The sequence below is a fragment of the Sinohyriopsis cumingii genome, chromosome 16 (genome assembly GCF_028554795.1).
Source record: "Sinohyriopsis cumingii isolate HCF-2022 chromosome 16, ASM2855479v2, whole genome shotgun sequence".
NCBI lineage: Eukaryota > Metazoa > Mollusca > Bivalvia > Unionida > Unionidae > Sinohyriopsis > Sinohyriopsis cumingii.
The window spans coordinates 65,254,287-65,271,401 of NC_142976.1; the positions used below are offsets into that span (position 1 = coordinate 65,254,287).

The window sequence follows — 17,115 nt, forward strand, 5'->3', positions numbered from 1 at the left end:
CTTCGTGATTCACGGTCGTATGGTGTTTAAACATATCAAAGTCAGCCGATGCTACGATCAATTCGAATTGACAACATTAATATGTGGAAAGTTTCTTTTACTCGATGATCATAGTATGTAAGCCCCAAACGAATGCCACGTTTATAGCTACAAACACATAATTACTACACTTACAGGGATTAAACTAGTCTTTGGACACAATGCTTCATGTACATTGCTTTCTTTTGGAGCCTCTCAATTAGGTTCGTTTATAAAATTATGATAAATAAAGTCCCGAATAAGAGCTGTCAAAGCATATCAAAGCGATTTATATTCATTGTTGTAAAAAAGGTAACAAACTTTAGAGATAATTTTTGTGTTCTTGTTGTCAAACTTAAATATATTTAGACTGAGCTTTCAAGCAAGCTCATATAAATTTCAACCAATTGCAAACATGAATAATATACATTACAAAACCATGGACCAAGTCTAATAAAACCTGCCTGATTTAGTTTTATTCAGGCATTTTATATGTATGTAAATTTTAATATTAAGAAACGAGGTGGCGTACAGAATACGTTTTCCAGGTGCCATATCTTTGTTTTACATCAGCTAATTTTGCACATTCAAATGGAAGTTGATGATATGCGTCAGTTCATCTACAGCAAGAATACTTGAATAAATCTGCCACAGAAACTTCGAGGGTTGTAAAAAAAATCTTATAATGTCAGAAAACAAAATCGATATCCAAGCTATCCACAAAATGCACCCACCCCATGATAATGATATATGGAAGTTAAAATTCTTCTCGTCACATAGAAAGCAGACGGTCAGGAGTTTTAGCATACCGCCTTAAACTAATCAGCAACAGTGTAGACAAAAAAAATTCAAAAGGTAAAATTACGGTCATAAATATTGAGTTCTTATGACATACGACAAAAGTACGGAACAGCATAATGAATTTCATGACATAAGGCAAAAGCACCGCCAGAGCATAATGAATTTTTCATGGCAAAAGGTAAACATTTGCCATAGCATAATGAATTTTAAATATAAAAGCCACAACTTCAGCCACAGCATAGTAAATTTTCATGGGAAAAGGCAAAAGTACGACCACAACATAATGCGTTCTCAAAAGCTAAGATAAAATAACTGAAAAAGGAAGGTAATAAGAGCACAAATATATCTGAACCAATATAAAACTAAAATATTAAAAACCTTTATGAAAATGGTTTATTATGAGGCAAATCTGTCGACTTTGTGATTAAAACAATGCGGTGCTGTTAAAGGTTTATATTTTGGCCGACGGAATGTGGAGGAACACATGTTGAAATGGAGAGAAGTACTGATTGAGAAAGCATTTGATGAGGCCGAATATTTGGAAATGCTAGAGTGTCAAACGAAAACCCAAACTAATGAAAACATCAGAGGTGACACCAAAGATGTTAGCAACTGGTTATGACTGAGACCCTGTAGCTAAGATCATACTCTATGCGCCACAACGCTCAGAAAATGATGAAACTTTCTACATAGCAACAATATATATATATATATATATATATATATATATATATATATATATATATATATATATATATATATATATATATATATAAGTAGAAGATCCTAGAATAGAGAAATGGTTCACTGAACAAGGCACTGGGGAGAAAAAGATATAAAAGATTCATGAAAACAACGAATGCAAAAGCTGATCTAGATTCCAGTAAAAGGTAAGAAACTACAATGCCTGGCACAAGGTTACCACCAAAATGTGCCACCAACAGATTTAATATGGATTTTGTGTGAATTAGTGGACATAAGAACTGTATTCCACATAAACTACATATATGAAATGGTTTTATCACGAATTTTCATCCAAAGTGTATCTAGAAATAACGGGTACGATGTGCGAATATTGTCAAAACACACAAACTGTGTTCCTTGAGGAAGTCTGTCACTACGGCGGATTATGCCCCGTTGTGTTGTAATGGAGCATATTGATATCTTGGATACAAGTACGCAATATTTTGGAGATATAAAAACGTACATGTGACGCTAGTAGAGTCAGGCACAGGTACCTGGCCAATCGTGCCTTTTGTATCTATAAAAAAACGCGTATAAAAGTCTCGACAGTCCTATGGTGTCTAGCGTTTTATGGTCTCTGCTCGGTTTCTCAGACCGAAACATTATTTTCTTCTGAGCTGAGCTTCAAAAGACTAAACATATTTGTCATCGTCGGCCCCATTCTCATTCAAACGTCTCTATTTATTCTTTTCATATTTAGCAATTTCATCCCCAGTCTGTTTTTGAACAGCCGTCAACAAATTCGGGACCAATCTTGCACAAATCTTTTGAGCTTCAAAAGATTTTACAGTATATTACAAACATTTGGCGAATTAATATCCGTTATAAATAAATATACTCTATATACCATTCTTAATGAGATCCTCATGAATATTAATGTATCATGAAAACGAGGCTAAGCTAGGCAGATCGAGAAATAATATGGCGTCCAATTGTACACCAAGAGAAACGATCTGAGCTGTTTGCTAGGTATTTTTTTTTTTAATTCGTTGAGAAGTTCATCACGGGTGTCTCCAGCAGTTCATGGAAGGAACAGATCACAAAAGGATTCAAGTATTACAGTGAGAGATGTGTCCATTCTCTTAAACGTAAGTTGATCTTGAGTGTTCTTTTTCTCTACAGCACACAAAGCGCAAGATAATGATAGAGAAAAGAAACAATTTAAAGCAATAAGTTTGTTTCTGATTACGTATGGTTTAAATGTACAGCTATGATCAATAAATACTGTAATGAAAACACGCGGTCAGAATAAAACATGTATAAAATGTGCATAGTGACACAAACTGCCCTTTTAACCAACCACGCTCCCTTCCCCCTCCCCCTCCGCAGACAACTAGAGACTTGGTGGTGTGCTTTAAATACTTTTGGTTACATGTCGCTATGCTTGCATTTTAATTTGTATCAGAAGTGCACAACCTGGTTGTTGTGATGGTGCTTGCTGCTTTTAGTACCTGCTGGTGGAAGGGACTTGGATTTCCCCTTAAATGACATATTGTTTCTTTTATGAACTGAATAAAATATAATTTGTCAACTGACAAAATAGGCAGTTATATATTAACAAACAAAACAGCAGGATAATTTGTTCAAAGCTATTATATATATATATATATATATATATATATATATATATATATATATATATATATATATATATATATATATATAATCAAATATTTAAAAAATGTCAAAGCACCCTGTCCCCAAACATGCAGATTTGTCTCTTATTCATGTGAACTTTTTCACTGATTCTAATTAATATCATTTTTGTGGTGTTGGTAGATGGATTAATGTTAACATCCAGTATGTAAATGTAGACATTAGATAAAGTAAACCTAATAGGGAAGAATCGTGTGTAAACAATATTAAATTTTGTCATTTTATGTATGGGATTATCTGTTACTCTGTTTTTTAAAATAATTTTCTGTTTAATTTTCAGTTTATAAAGATGGAAATGACTGACTCGTCATGGGACGGTGTTTTAGATCACAAAAGAAGAATGAGTCACCACAAGTTGTTCAGATAAACATGTCATATTCATTTAAATTTCATTCCTGAATCTAATCAGCTTTATTTCTGTAACAGGCATCAAGCATCAATATCAGTTTGGGCTTGTACTGCATGTTACAGATTGTGATCATGACTACATGAAAAGCATGTGACAGAAATACAATTTATTTATAATAACGTTATGTTTGTATGCATATTTCGATAAGCAATTTATTTCATAAAAGTTTCAACTACAACGATAGAATTCTAATGGCCTGTGATTTAAGTTTGCATTTTTCTTTACGTTTACACACATCAATATGTTTTATCAACAGCTTCATTAATTCTTATCCAGTCACGTTCTCTCTCTCTCTCTCTCTCTCTCGTAATTTCATTCAACTTGTGCTCTCATCATTTTCATTGTACTGGTGCTATCTCTCTTCTCTATAATGGACATTATTCATTCTGCTAGTTCTATTTATTTTTTCAGCTAGATAATAAAGTCCACCTTTTCTGTAATTACTACTCGTACATCAATTCATATCTCTGTGGAATGGGACATGGGGTAACAATTATAGAAACCTACCATTATAAAACACATACATTCACTCGTTTGTTTCATCGACAGAACCTATTTTGCGTTTGGATTTCTCTTTAGTACATCATTCAGTTGCAAGCAAATACAAACAGCAGCAGAGAGGGTGAACAGATCACTTTATTTAAAGTCTATTTATGAACTTAAAACCAGCAGCAGGGAGGGTGAACATACCACTTTTTTGAACGGTCCAAAATTGAAATAAACCATTGAAAAAGACGATCAAATAACGTAAATAATGCTAAGTTTGAGCCTTCTAATCACCAGTGGAGTCATCTCTAATTTGGTTAGTTCATTTTATTATTTCGCTTTTTCCTGAACTGAAATACGATTAAATAACGTAAATAACGCTAAATTTGAACCTTCTAATCACCAGTGGAGTCATCTCTAATTGGGTTAGTTCATTTTATTATTTCGCTTTTTCCTGAACTGAAATACGATTAAATAACGTAAATAACGCTAAATTTGAACCTTCTAATCACCAGTGGAGTCATCTCTAATTGGGTTAGTTCATTTTATTATTTCGCTTTTTCCTGAACTGAAATATAAATGTATACCCGTATGTTACCAAATTGGACTAACTCGGTGGTCACACCCTCCCTGCTGCTGTAAATATGTGAGTAATTAAATCAATCTCTCAACCAAATATTTTATCAAGACTTATACGATATCCTGATAGAGAATCATGTAAATTTACTGTTATCCATCCTTGTGGAGTAGATTGTGCTTTTAAAAAGAAATTTTTGAACTTAATCATGTCATTATCTCCGCTACACCAAGTCTGATGAATATTTCGCATAGTATATATATATATATATATATATATATATATATATATATATATATATATATATATATATATATATATATATATCAACTCCATTAGATACAACTAAAATATTGCAGTTATCTCTGATCTCTTTAGGTATCACATCAATATTTGTATGTCTACCTCGAGAAAATATCCGAGCAGGATTTGATTGTTTGTTCAGCATCACATCATCTTTTACAACTAAATTATTAAATCCATCAAGGTCGTCTATGGATGGTGCTTAATCAATATCAGATATAAAATTAATAATGTCATCACCATCTTCGTCCAACAATTTAGCATTTGCATTAAGTACATTTTTAAAGTACATCGTAGCATCGCTGATCATCAGCTGATGGAGCTACTAAATACAACGTATCCCATTTGAGCCATCTCATTATCAGATTAAATACCAGACCCAGACGGACCTATGATAATTGTTCTGATAGAATTTGGTAGCGCTGGATGATGTTTGACTGGCTATTGCATTCGTGTCGCTGAGAAATTAATGACATCCATGTTGTAGAAATATAATAGATAATATGGATCTATACTGTGTTCGATGTAGAGCATTTACATCCATGCGTGGACTAGCAACACAAATAACAAAATATAAAAAGCGTGCACTTACTAATAAATGTGTCAAATGTGGTACAAAAGTATACATTGACTTCTACCAGTAATTTTACTGGCGGTGGTGATATCACTACTTCCTTTTTTATAAGTGCATTACAGAAATGATCCCTGATTTGTTTCAATTCGTCTTGTTTGAACATATTTTCCAGTTCTGTGACATCTTTGTTTGCCCTGACAGCCGCCATTTTTTCACGTGCGTCCCGTGTAGCTTGTGAGTGGTTTTCCATGTCGTCTTGTAATTTTATGCGTAATATTGTAGATTTTATAAAATAATGATTCCTATCTCATCTTAGGAAGTATGAAGTTTCTTGAAAAGTTGTTTGTATGGTCACGTGATCAGAACTGGTGGACTTTCTTGCTGTTTGCTTTGTACGTGCCATTGACAATAACTAAATTAAGACTTTTACTTTTCAAGATTGAGAATACATACATACATACATGCATACATACATACATACATACATACATACATACATACATACAGTAACGTTTGTTCAGCCCCAGTTCGTATGTCGTGTATAAACTAAGGTATTATTATTACAAGCCATGTCTGATATCTGAACATGCCGCAGGCTAGAGTTAATCTCTTACCTAAGGTTACCGTGACCAGAGAGACGACTTGAATCGGCATAAGCTTTAGATCGCGCGACTTCTCACCTATGTGTTAGAAAAGATCCGTCCCCCAGTGGACAGACAGCGAGAAGGACATTGTCCGCTAAGTTTGATTGGATCGAATCAAAGAGACATCCAATCAGCACTGGGACGGAGGGTGTGATAACAATTTAGATCCGAATTATAACTTCTACCTAACAAGCGAAAATTTAGTTCTCCTGGGAAGATTGCCGAGCCAATAGGATTACTCCGAAAGAGCCACTGTTAATTTGGCTGGAAAACTTAGAAACAGATTCTAAGGAAAGACAAAACTTCGTAAAGGTCAGTAAGTTATTTGCTCGATTTTTGCAGAATATTGCGGTATTGTAATTGTAAAATATGTGTAGCATGTATACTAAATTATTAGGATCGTATGGTACGTAGAATTCCCTTTGTAGTGTTGAATTTACATGCGAATTTGAGATAAGAGTTTGAGTATTATGTAGCGAATTATGTAGATTGTTAGCTCGTGGTCTGAATTAATTTTGTAATTTGCTAATAAGTTACTTCATAGTAAACTAGTGCATTTATTCATGTGATATATTAGATTGTACACATGCTTGAATTGTGAATTTGGAAAATGGTTGAAGTGTGTAAGATTAGTCAATATGGATGTATGGATATATCAGAGCATGGATATTTGAATATCTGTGTACTTTGTATGAGTTGTAAAGTAAAGAAATGCGTCTGATCATTGTGATATTGTTTAGTATAACGGGATTAAGAATATTCACTGATGTGACGACTTTTTTTATGTATGTATAGGAAATAACTGATACCGTGCTGTATTGTGACGTTTGTTTTACTATACAATAACGTATGCGCATCTCGATGTGAACGAATACGCGACCGAAGAATACATGTTCAGTATACATGGCAAGCTTCCAAACTTTGGGGGGACTGGAACAATTCAGTTATGTAGCTATTTATATACTCTGGTGAAAGTACCTGAGATACCTGACATCGCTACACGCTCATTTCTATCAAATCGAATTATCAGAGACACTCTGAGAACAAAAACTGTACTGTCGCTTTTCATGACTGGTAATACCGTAAATTTCCTTAGCAGGTCAGGACAAATAAAAATATGCAATTTATAGGACTTTCCACATAAGAGAAATGTTGTAGTCACCTTCAACATATCTTTCATAGAAAGGTTCACCGTACATGTCTATCTTCTGAAACTGTTCAATGTGGACAATCCACACGTTCAATAAACCCAACAGTAGCCATTATATGAAAAGTGGTCAAACCTTCCCTCCCAAAAAATAGACAACCATATGTTTAGTTGAAAAATTAAGTCATATTTAATTGAATGCACATGATGCTCTCATGTAATGTGATTTTGTTGGCAACACCAGTCTACATGTTATCTGTATGCTACAATGTAAGTAATATTTCCATGAGAGACGTGTCGTGCTCTCCTGTTAAAACTGGTCTTGTGTTTTCTGTGACATTTGACTTTTCTCATAGGACATAATGAGAGAGAGTAAAGCTCTCCCTAGCGGATATCCCTTTCAAATCAGAACCGACGAATTACATGAACACATCAGAAAAGAATAACACATCTTCCGAAAAAAGATATAAAAGAGAACCTCAAACAAAAGAAAACGTTGGTAGTACCCAGGAAAATTAATTACGCTTTTAATGAGCAATTTCGTTAAATTGGCTGGTACTAGTAAATTGTATAAAATTGTTTTGAGAGTTATAAATTTAACAATGCAATCTTAGAATATTTGCAAACATCATTTTCGCTGCATTTTCCTTACTCATAAGATCCAATCATCAAGAAGTACACAACCTTTATATCCCATATATCCTTAGTCTTTTAATGTCATTATGAATTGTTTACGCTTTACAATATTATATCAGACACATTTCATAAATTTAAGATATGTTCAGGTTTATTTTCCAAAAACGATTTGAAAAGAACAACACGATCATAGAAGACGATGAGGCCGCATATGTTTGGCTATGGAATGTCATAAAACAATATGAATGTATGTATGTATGTATGTATGTATGTATGTATGTATGTATGTATGTATGTATGCATGTATGTATGTGTGGCGTAACGTGTTTTGTTATGCCGTCACTGTCGTAGGTGTCGGGTGGGATGCTTCCAATATTTTTTCAAATTATTAACTGGAATAGTATTGTTATGTTGTTAGTTATATCGATGAAACATAAGATATTTATGGTGATAGGGTCAATGATATTACTGAAATACCGATAAATTCTCATCCTCCATTTGCATCTTCGGGTCGTAAAGTTTTAACAGATAGCAGATACAATCAAAAGTGTATGATAAGTACAGAGGTTTTCTTGCTGACCCTGTCAATATTAAATTTAATGGTCTGGTCGATAAAGCTGCCGCTGCAAATACATTCACTACGGTAATTGACATAATTACTGAAACAGTTCCATAATGATGAAAAAGAAATAATCAATTTCAGTCATACATCATCAGGTCTTTAAGACGATAATAGGGATGAGCTCATCAAATGCTATAAATATTACCACATAAAACTTTACTGTGTCAGAAGAGCCAGAAAACATTACAATAAAAAGATAGGCGTGCTGAATTACATTCATATGTTACTAACAACGGCTGGAATTACGTCAGCTGTCGGAACCGCAAATCCATTATTACTGATAGTGTCAGGGGTAGATATTATGTTATCAGCGGTGAATAAAAATATCGGGCTAAAATATGAGAACAAAAATACTTCGTGTAAAATAGCAATAGACACTTAAAATAAAATTCTTAATTAACTTCGAGCTTATCAGTGTGGTGAGAAGTTTATTATGCTAGCTATGATACAGGAGCTACGTGTCAAAGACGATTTGCTCGTAAATATGATATCCAATAGAGTTGTGAAATATGAGAAACAATACTCTTTGTGTGAATGTCAAAAATAAGGATAGTTAAAGTTTGTGTGAAATATTAAAAATAATGGAAAATATTACAGAGGAAGATACCACAATAAAGTTGAAAATATTTTTTTCCGAGGTAAGCATATAATAATTATGCTTGACAATGAAAAGTACAGCAGGTATTTAAAAAACAGAAATAAAGTTGTCTCTGGTTCGCAAAAAAAATTCAGACTATTTTAATAAGATTACTTTGATCACAGACTCACTTTCTGACATTGATAATCCTTACAATCCAATATCACAAGACAAATACACAAAGATCACAGTGGATGACAAACTAAGAAAGTGCTATGTCGATAAATCAATAGTCTCACATGGAAATTTTATCAAGATGCTTGAACCTGTCTCTCTCATTAGTGGAAAGATGAATTCATATTTGTTCTGGAACTTTTTTTCTGGAGTAATTACAACATAGAGCAACTAAAGGATCAGTGGTACACTCTTAGTCAGGGATCGTCAACCTAAGTGACTTAGCGTGCCACTTTTTTTTTGAGTAATTGCAACATGAACGAGCGCGTGGCACCAGTAAGAGAGTAACCCTCTTAAAATCGCGATTTTTGGCTGCCCTTTGCGTGAAACAGAAAATCTCTTGACGTGCCAATCCCTGCTCTAAGTCGTATTCATCGGGAAGCGGCTGAACTTCAAACAGTAAATTACTTTATTAAAGAAGTCATAGAAGAGGAAACTGAGAAGTTTAAGGCTCAAGGGCAGAAAGAGAATACAAACAAGAGGACACATAACAGAAAGAAATGATTTTGAACTTTTAAATGCCAACTGGATGAATGCCCATGATAAATTCAGAAATATGTGTTTCAGTCATATCGTTACAAAGTCTGCAGTGTGAGAGTTTACACTGGTGTCTAACACTGGAGCATCATGCCACAGACATGTAGCATGATGTCCTACCCAGTCACATTATCCTGACACAAGGCAGACCAGTCCTAACACTAACCTCTTAATACGAAACGCCAAATACAGCTGCTAGCATCATGTTCATAAGTCTTTGATATGCCTCGGCCGGGGTTCGAACCCGCGACACCCCCGCATCCGTGGCAGACGCTCTAACCACTAGGCTATCGGAGCAGTCCCGTGACAAAGAAAGGAATGTCTACCCAAACAAAGTCTTCATGGAAGATCTGGTTCAAGAAATGTTGACCAAAAAAGCAGGAGAAACCTCAACGGACCCTTCAGAGCTAGTCTCATGCCTAGATAAAATTCCATTTCACTATTACTAAAAAAAATGTGCATATCTCTGTTTTCAAATCAAACTTAAAACCCCTTTACATTACCTTTCTCGTTTGTCCTACAAACCCATTTGTCCCCCAAATGCGACTCAAGTTACTTTCCCTATGTCCCTCAAGTGTCTCCTCGTTTTTTTCCCTTGTCCCCCTAGCGGCCCACGGATATTAATTTCTCATTGTCACCCTACCCCCATCCCAAGTGCACCATATTAATTTCGGCTTGTCCCATTTGTTCCCAATATCGCGTTACTGTGGTTAGCTATTTGTAACACTGTTACCATTTGTCCATGTTAATTTCCCCATTACTGCGTAGAGGCCCATTTGTCCATGTTAATTTCCCACTGTCCCTGCACAATAGTACCTCATATTAATTTTACTTAACTTTTCCATATACAATATGGAAGTTCGGTACCATGCTTTATTTACTGAGAGCGACCGTGGAGTATTACGTTTCATGCCTGATTTATTGAGGGTGTGGGTTCATCATATTTAATAGGGTAGCACGGTACATGCGTGAATTATCCAGTGTACAAACTGTACATATTTAAGTTTCATAAAATAGATAGAGCGAAACGGTTCTATTAAAACACATAAGGAAGTGAACACAATTTTTGTTTTGTGGACAGTGATATAAATGCAACAATTATATCTTGCTACTTTGCCAAGGAATTGTACGGGATTCTCAATACGTGACGTACCGGTGCACTTTCGTCTAGTTTCGTTCTTGCATTTGTCGCTGATAAATATGATTGGCTAGAAATGAACATCTTTTCCCAGAGTGTATAAATAGCTCCATAACTAGATTTTTGTCGGTGCCTAGAAGTTAGGAAGTTTAATATATTGTAAGTGAAAACATGCTGTGTTTCGACCATAATCAATACTTGTATGTCATAAATCAAGTATTTTAGTATTAGCCCAGTTATCGGTCCAAGTTATGTTGTATTGATCCAACACGAAAACACTTGAGTAATGAGAAATTGTATTAATTAACTTATCTTCAGAAGTACCTTATGCAATAAAGATGAAATACACCCGCCCCAAGAAAGACAAATCAAAACAAGCACAAAAATACCCAAAATATAACTGAACCGATGTCTAAGGAAAATGAATCTGTATCTCAGATTAAGCAGAGGGATTTTAGCTACAGTGCACACACACACATACACACACGCACACATGCACGCACGCACGCACGCACACACATACACATAATGTACGAGCACGGAGTTACCACCTATTTCTGAAAAAATGGAACATTTTGATGTAGGGGAAACATTTGTTCAAGTCAGATTCTTCAATATTTCTAAACTTTGTTTCTTTGAGTTATTTCAAAAGAATTTGGTATAGCATTAGTGCTACAGCATCCAGAATACACAACATCCAGTATAAGTAAAATCATAATTTGCAGTGAGTTTTAGATGCCATAAACATGCTATTAAACTGTACCTATATATTTTGTCAGGCAAATCAATTGAAACAAAGAAAAACGGATACTCCTTGCAATTGGTAGTTCATTTATACATCAAATCTCTCTCTCTCTCTCTCTCTCACACACACACGCATGCACGCACGCACACACACTCATGCACACACGCACGCACACACACACTTGGGGTCAACTATTACCATAAATACTGTTTAGAATTTATGTCATCAGGCAAGTTCACATTGTCAAAAAAATTAGTCATTGCATATATTTAGGTTTTGCATTGGACCCGGAAGATTTAAATAAATTTCCAATGTAACTGTGTGGATAGTTTCATTTATATCCGGTATAGGTAGACAGACAAATATGGAGAAGCAGAACAAGAAGAGAACGTGTATCTCAGTCATTGTTCTCCATACGATAATTTTAAGTTTGGAGTGTGTATTGTCCAGCGGTCCAGATGGAGATTTGATGTATCGAATATCTCAGGCACAGCTGAATGAACGTAAGTACCACACGGTCTATGTCCTTTCGTCTGTAGGGTAAAACTCGTTTTGAGTGCACATTTAAATGTTACTTGGTCTTCCTCGTTGTGGTGGCTTCGGAATATAGTACAGCAGTGCTGTCCATCCCGCGGGCTGATTTTAAATGGCCCGTCAGAGCTCGAGCAGCTATATAGTCGTTGTTTTTCAGTTTTCTGCTGCGGCCCTCAGCTTCGAGAAAAACGTTTTTCAGTGGCCCATGGCGTCAAAAAGGTTCGACAGTACTGTAGTACAATATCTTATGATAACGTAAATGATGACGATGATATAGATCATAAGATAACGTAGATTACAATGCTGGTTATGGCATTGATGGATACGTGTATTATGATCGTGATTAAATGTATCGCTAAATGTAGTTGTAGCAGCAGTAGTACATGTAGTAATTGGTGTTATTTCTCCTTGTCGTTGCAATAGTAGTAGTAGTAGTAATAGTAGTTGCAGTAGTTCTTGTTGCTGTCAGGGGTGAGATGCTATTTATAGCAATTGTAATGACGAGGTGGTCAGAGAGATAAATAGTTTAACTCAGAGTTCGTTAGGTTGCAAGTCGATGATTCTGGACTCGCCTTTTTGTATTTGATCTTCACAGAGAGAGAGGGACAGACAGACAGACAGTCAGACAGAGTGAGACAGAAAGAGGAGAAGAAGAAGAATAGACAATTCTGTGATATATAATAGATTTTTTACGATATGAATGCGATACTAGTGACCGAGCGAAATTTCTTCCGCATTTAATGGACATCATTAAAAAATATATACGTGCGTATTTATAAACAGTGCTGATGAACAAAATCTTTTGTGTATATTTTTTCATATACGTAAATTATCCAGCCTTGAATACTGTGTTAATACGAAACAAGGAAATACTACAGAACAGCACTAATATCGACGCCTCCTAAACCAATTATAGAAAAGCTGGTAAATAGTATTGTTCCCTTCATTTTCGACAGGCATCATTGCAAGCGAATCCGTTTTCGATAAGAAGAACATTCAGTTTTCTATTCCATATCCATAATAATGCCAAACAATTAAAAATATGCCTGAAAAGTTAACTTTAAATGGACACTATTGTTCTATGCTCTTAAAATTAGCTCTTTAAGTAAGTAACAGAAAAGAGTGAAGACAACAAGCATTGTAAAAATTAACAAATAATTTGTTTCCCTAGAATAAAATGTGAAAAATGAGAAAAATGATCTTATGGTATTGCGAATTAAATACAAATATAATTCAAGAATTAAAGACACAAGTCCTAGTAATAAAATGTCCTGAAAAAACTCAGCTCAAGTCCCGAAGAGATCCAAAATTGAAGTCGGTGACATGTCTGTTATAGTCTGAGATGTACTGTTGTGTCAGCAGTCTCCTAATGAATCACATAAATATTTCTCAGGTTCGATTTCAGTATAAATTCTAATGAATGTCTTTATCCATGAATTTTGTATGAACACCTATGTATTTGCAGAGAAAATAATTACTTGAATTCAATCATTTGAAGAAAAAATAAAAATAAGCTCAAGCTGGTCACGAGATAATGCGACTTAAAGTGCTGGATGTTAAAGCACGACTGGTAAAATCCTCACAGTCACAAGACAATATAGTTCTCTGATTGATCCCAGGTCACAATTAGCATTTTCTAAAAGTAACCATTACCTAACGGGAAATAAACTTCTAGAAGGATCTTATGAGCCTTGTTTATTTACAACACAATAACCTATAAAATTCACTTATGAATTTCCCAAACCCTGACCCAAATCAACATGTCTTCCTGCATTATAATTCGGTTAATAAGCTCATACACATAGATAATAATGAAGCTATTATTAGTAGCTTACATAAATGAAGTAAAATTTTACTTCTTAAAAGTCAATCAGGTCAAGCAGAAATGAACTCAGTTTTGGACAAGGTCAAGTTCAGCAAACAATGTTACATTAAAATAACATGTACTGGAATATACAAAGGCTAAAAGCAACAAACACTTAAATTAAAAATACATAACAGTACAAACCGTGAGCGTGTGGCAATGCTGGGCTTCGTCATTGTTACGCGGTAATGAATAAATTTATTCTACCGTATGTTTATCAATGTGCAGTGTCAGTGTTAAGTTCAGGCAGTCTGTGATTCTAATAATAGCCTTCAATGTTTCTTTAATCAACGATATTTTTACAATGGCCTTGATGTTTTACCTTGCTGATTTACTTTAATATCATCAAAATAATCGTTTCAATTACATTTCTTTCATATCTTAAATGTTCAAGGAAAAGTATTTACTAGCCAGAAAACCACACAGTGCTATCTATACTTGTATGCCATAAGGCCAGCAATGTACGTGAGCAAGAATTTATCACAGGCAAATATTTCGTCTACAACGTATATGGTATGGGTGAGCGAGGAACAAAGAAAATTGTCAATTTTAGAGTAATCTATTAACGAAGCTATACGTCATATCATAGACAATCACTTTTGGTCTAACAATTTTCCTCAAGGCTTCCGAATAAATCTGCAACTGCAATATTGTTAGGAAAACTTTGTATAAGCTCGCAAGATCTCGACACTTCACCACAGAGTCTACTGTGCTCTATAAAAACTGAAATAAATTAAAATAAAATTATCGTTCTCATCCAAATATGATGCTTACAGATCAGGGCATGCGTTGTTAGTTATAATTATGATTTGATATGAAGGTAGAACGTAGTCTGTCGGCGTATTATTAACCTAATAAAACTAAAATGGAATTTTAAAAAAAGAACTAAACTATTATATCAAAGTCCAGTTGATACCTTTATACAATCTGACGAGAAATGCTAGACAGAAGGAACCGCGTTTGTCTCTTGGATTACCAGTGACAAGTAAACGTTGCTGTCATTGAAACCTATTGATCACAACGAGGGATATACATACACTTTGTCATGTATTCTTCTCAAAATATGTTTGGGCGTAGAAAATAAAAATATAATGGCCGAAGACATACACGATACTTTTAAAGAAATCTTTAAAGAGTGAAAACGTACATTTTGATGAGTGAAAAATAGCTTTAAAGCAGGAAAGTTCGGCTTTAACTTGAAAAGTAAAACGTTGGATATATTTCAACTTACTAGGATAAAGAAATGCATATGTAATGGAAAACTGCAAAAGATCTTTAGAGGCTACAACATAGAAGAATTTCACTAAAAATGAAACCAGAAAAAATATTGGCATTTTATCAAAATCTAATTGAGTTACACAATAATGATACCAGTTTAAGCAAGCAAGGAATACAATATATTAACAATATGAATAAATTTATTAGGTTACTGAACCGATAAATGCATTGTTGTCAGGTGACCGTTAATCCAACTTCGAAACAAAAAATAGATAACACAGTGTGAGTTTCCGAAATATATTTATTTTAATGACCTTACAGAGGAAGTTTTTAAAATATGTGCAAGTAAGTTTAGGTCGTCCCTATTTGAGTTATCTACCTTGAAATATTGATTCTGTACGACAGCAATATACAAATACAAACATAAAATATAAAATTAAAGAACAAACTGAATGAATTCTTAATAGCATGTACTAGTGCAATGGATACGATAAATCATTTAACATTTCCAAAGCAGTTGTAATGTTACGCCATGCAAATAAATTATTTACCACAAGTAGACGTATCCTTAAGAGAGGGAAAGGGAAAATGTACAGTAGATAAACAACAGTATCAATGTACTTGGAAACTTAAATTTTGTGAACGATATCGAGTTTTCTGAATGTTAAAAATGTGAAAACAGTGGCACATTAGAACATGTAATAGTTCAAAAATTTACAATAATTTGTTTTGTTGATTATAAGTTTTATAATCAAACCATCAGGTTTGGCTGGAAAATTGAAAACAGCAAACGAAACATATGGGAAACGTGATCATGTCGATGCGATGTATACAATGAACTAACAGGAGATTAAATTACATTATTGAAGAAATGAAAGAGATAACACTCAGATAGTATGTCATTTCCATCTCAAAAAGCGAAAAACATACACAACAGAGAATAAGCTAGTTTAAAACGTTTTAAACAAAATCAAAGGAAAGAAAAATAAAATAAATGTTTATATCTTTCAGGGACACATTTTAATTTCTCTGACATTTCATTTCAAGAAGGTTTAACAACTTCGTCTACATTATTTTTGGAGACTTTAACACAGCCATAAAATCTTCATTCACAAAACATTGCAGCAGCATTAATCAAAATCATCTGTTATGCAAATAGTTCTTACACATTTCAAAAGAAGTAAAATACAGTTACCTTTCACAGTGAATATGTAGAGATGAGTCAAGAAAGATCTACACGTAAAAATGTGGCATATGTAATCACACGTAGAAATGTGGCATGTGGAACAACAATAAGTAGAAGCTCATTGCATATGCAAACGAAAAGTCAGTATTACATTAATTTGCTAACATCAATAATGGACTTCAGATTTGAAATATGTAACCAGCACAACGAACAACCCTTATCCTGCATATCAGTCTAATAATCCATTTGACTCGGACATCGCACAAATATTTAACGACATACATTTATTTCACTTTAACTCAATGTTTCAGATAGCAACCGTTATATAATTTATTTATACTGACACGTTTAAATCTGACAGCGAAATATATCTGAACATGAAGTGAACCATGAAGGTTTGGTAGAATCAGCTAAATTGGGCAGCGTGGCCGACAGAAAGTTGGTAGAGCGATTATCTTTTGGCAT

General features: G+C 34.3%; 1 protein-coding gene across 1 annotated transcript in view; it reads left to right on the top strand.

Moving 5' to 3' along the window:
- The first annotated feature begins 12,165 nt into the window (after positions 1-12,165).
- The window catches only part of LOC149780603 (uncharacterized), a 100,650-nt gene continuing 95,700 nt past the window's right edge, over positions 12,166-17,115 (top strand). The window contains exon 1 of the mRNA XM_089937723.1: positions 12,166-12,351. Coding sequence (XP_089793849.1) covers positions 12,213-12,351 — 139 coding nt within the window. The 5' untranslated portion in view covers positions 12,166-12,212. The remainder of the gene's footprint in view (positions 12,352-17,115) is intronic.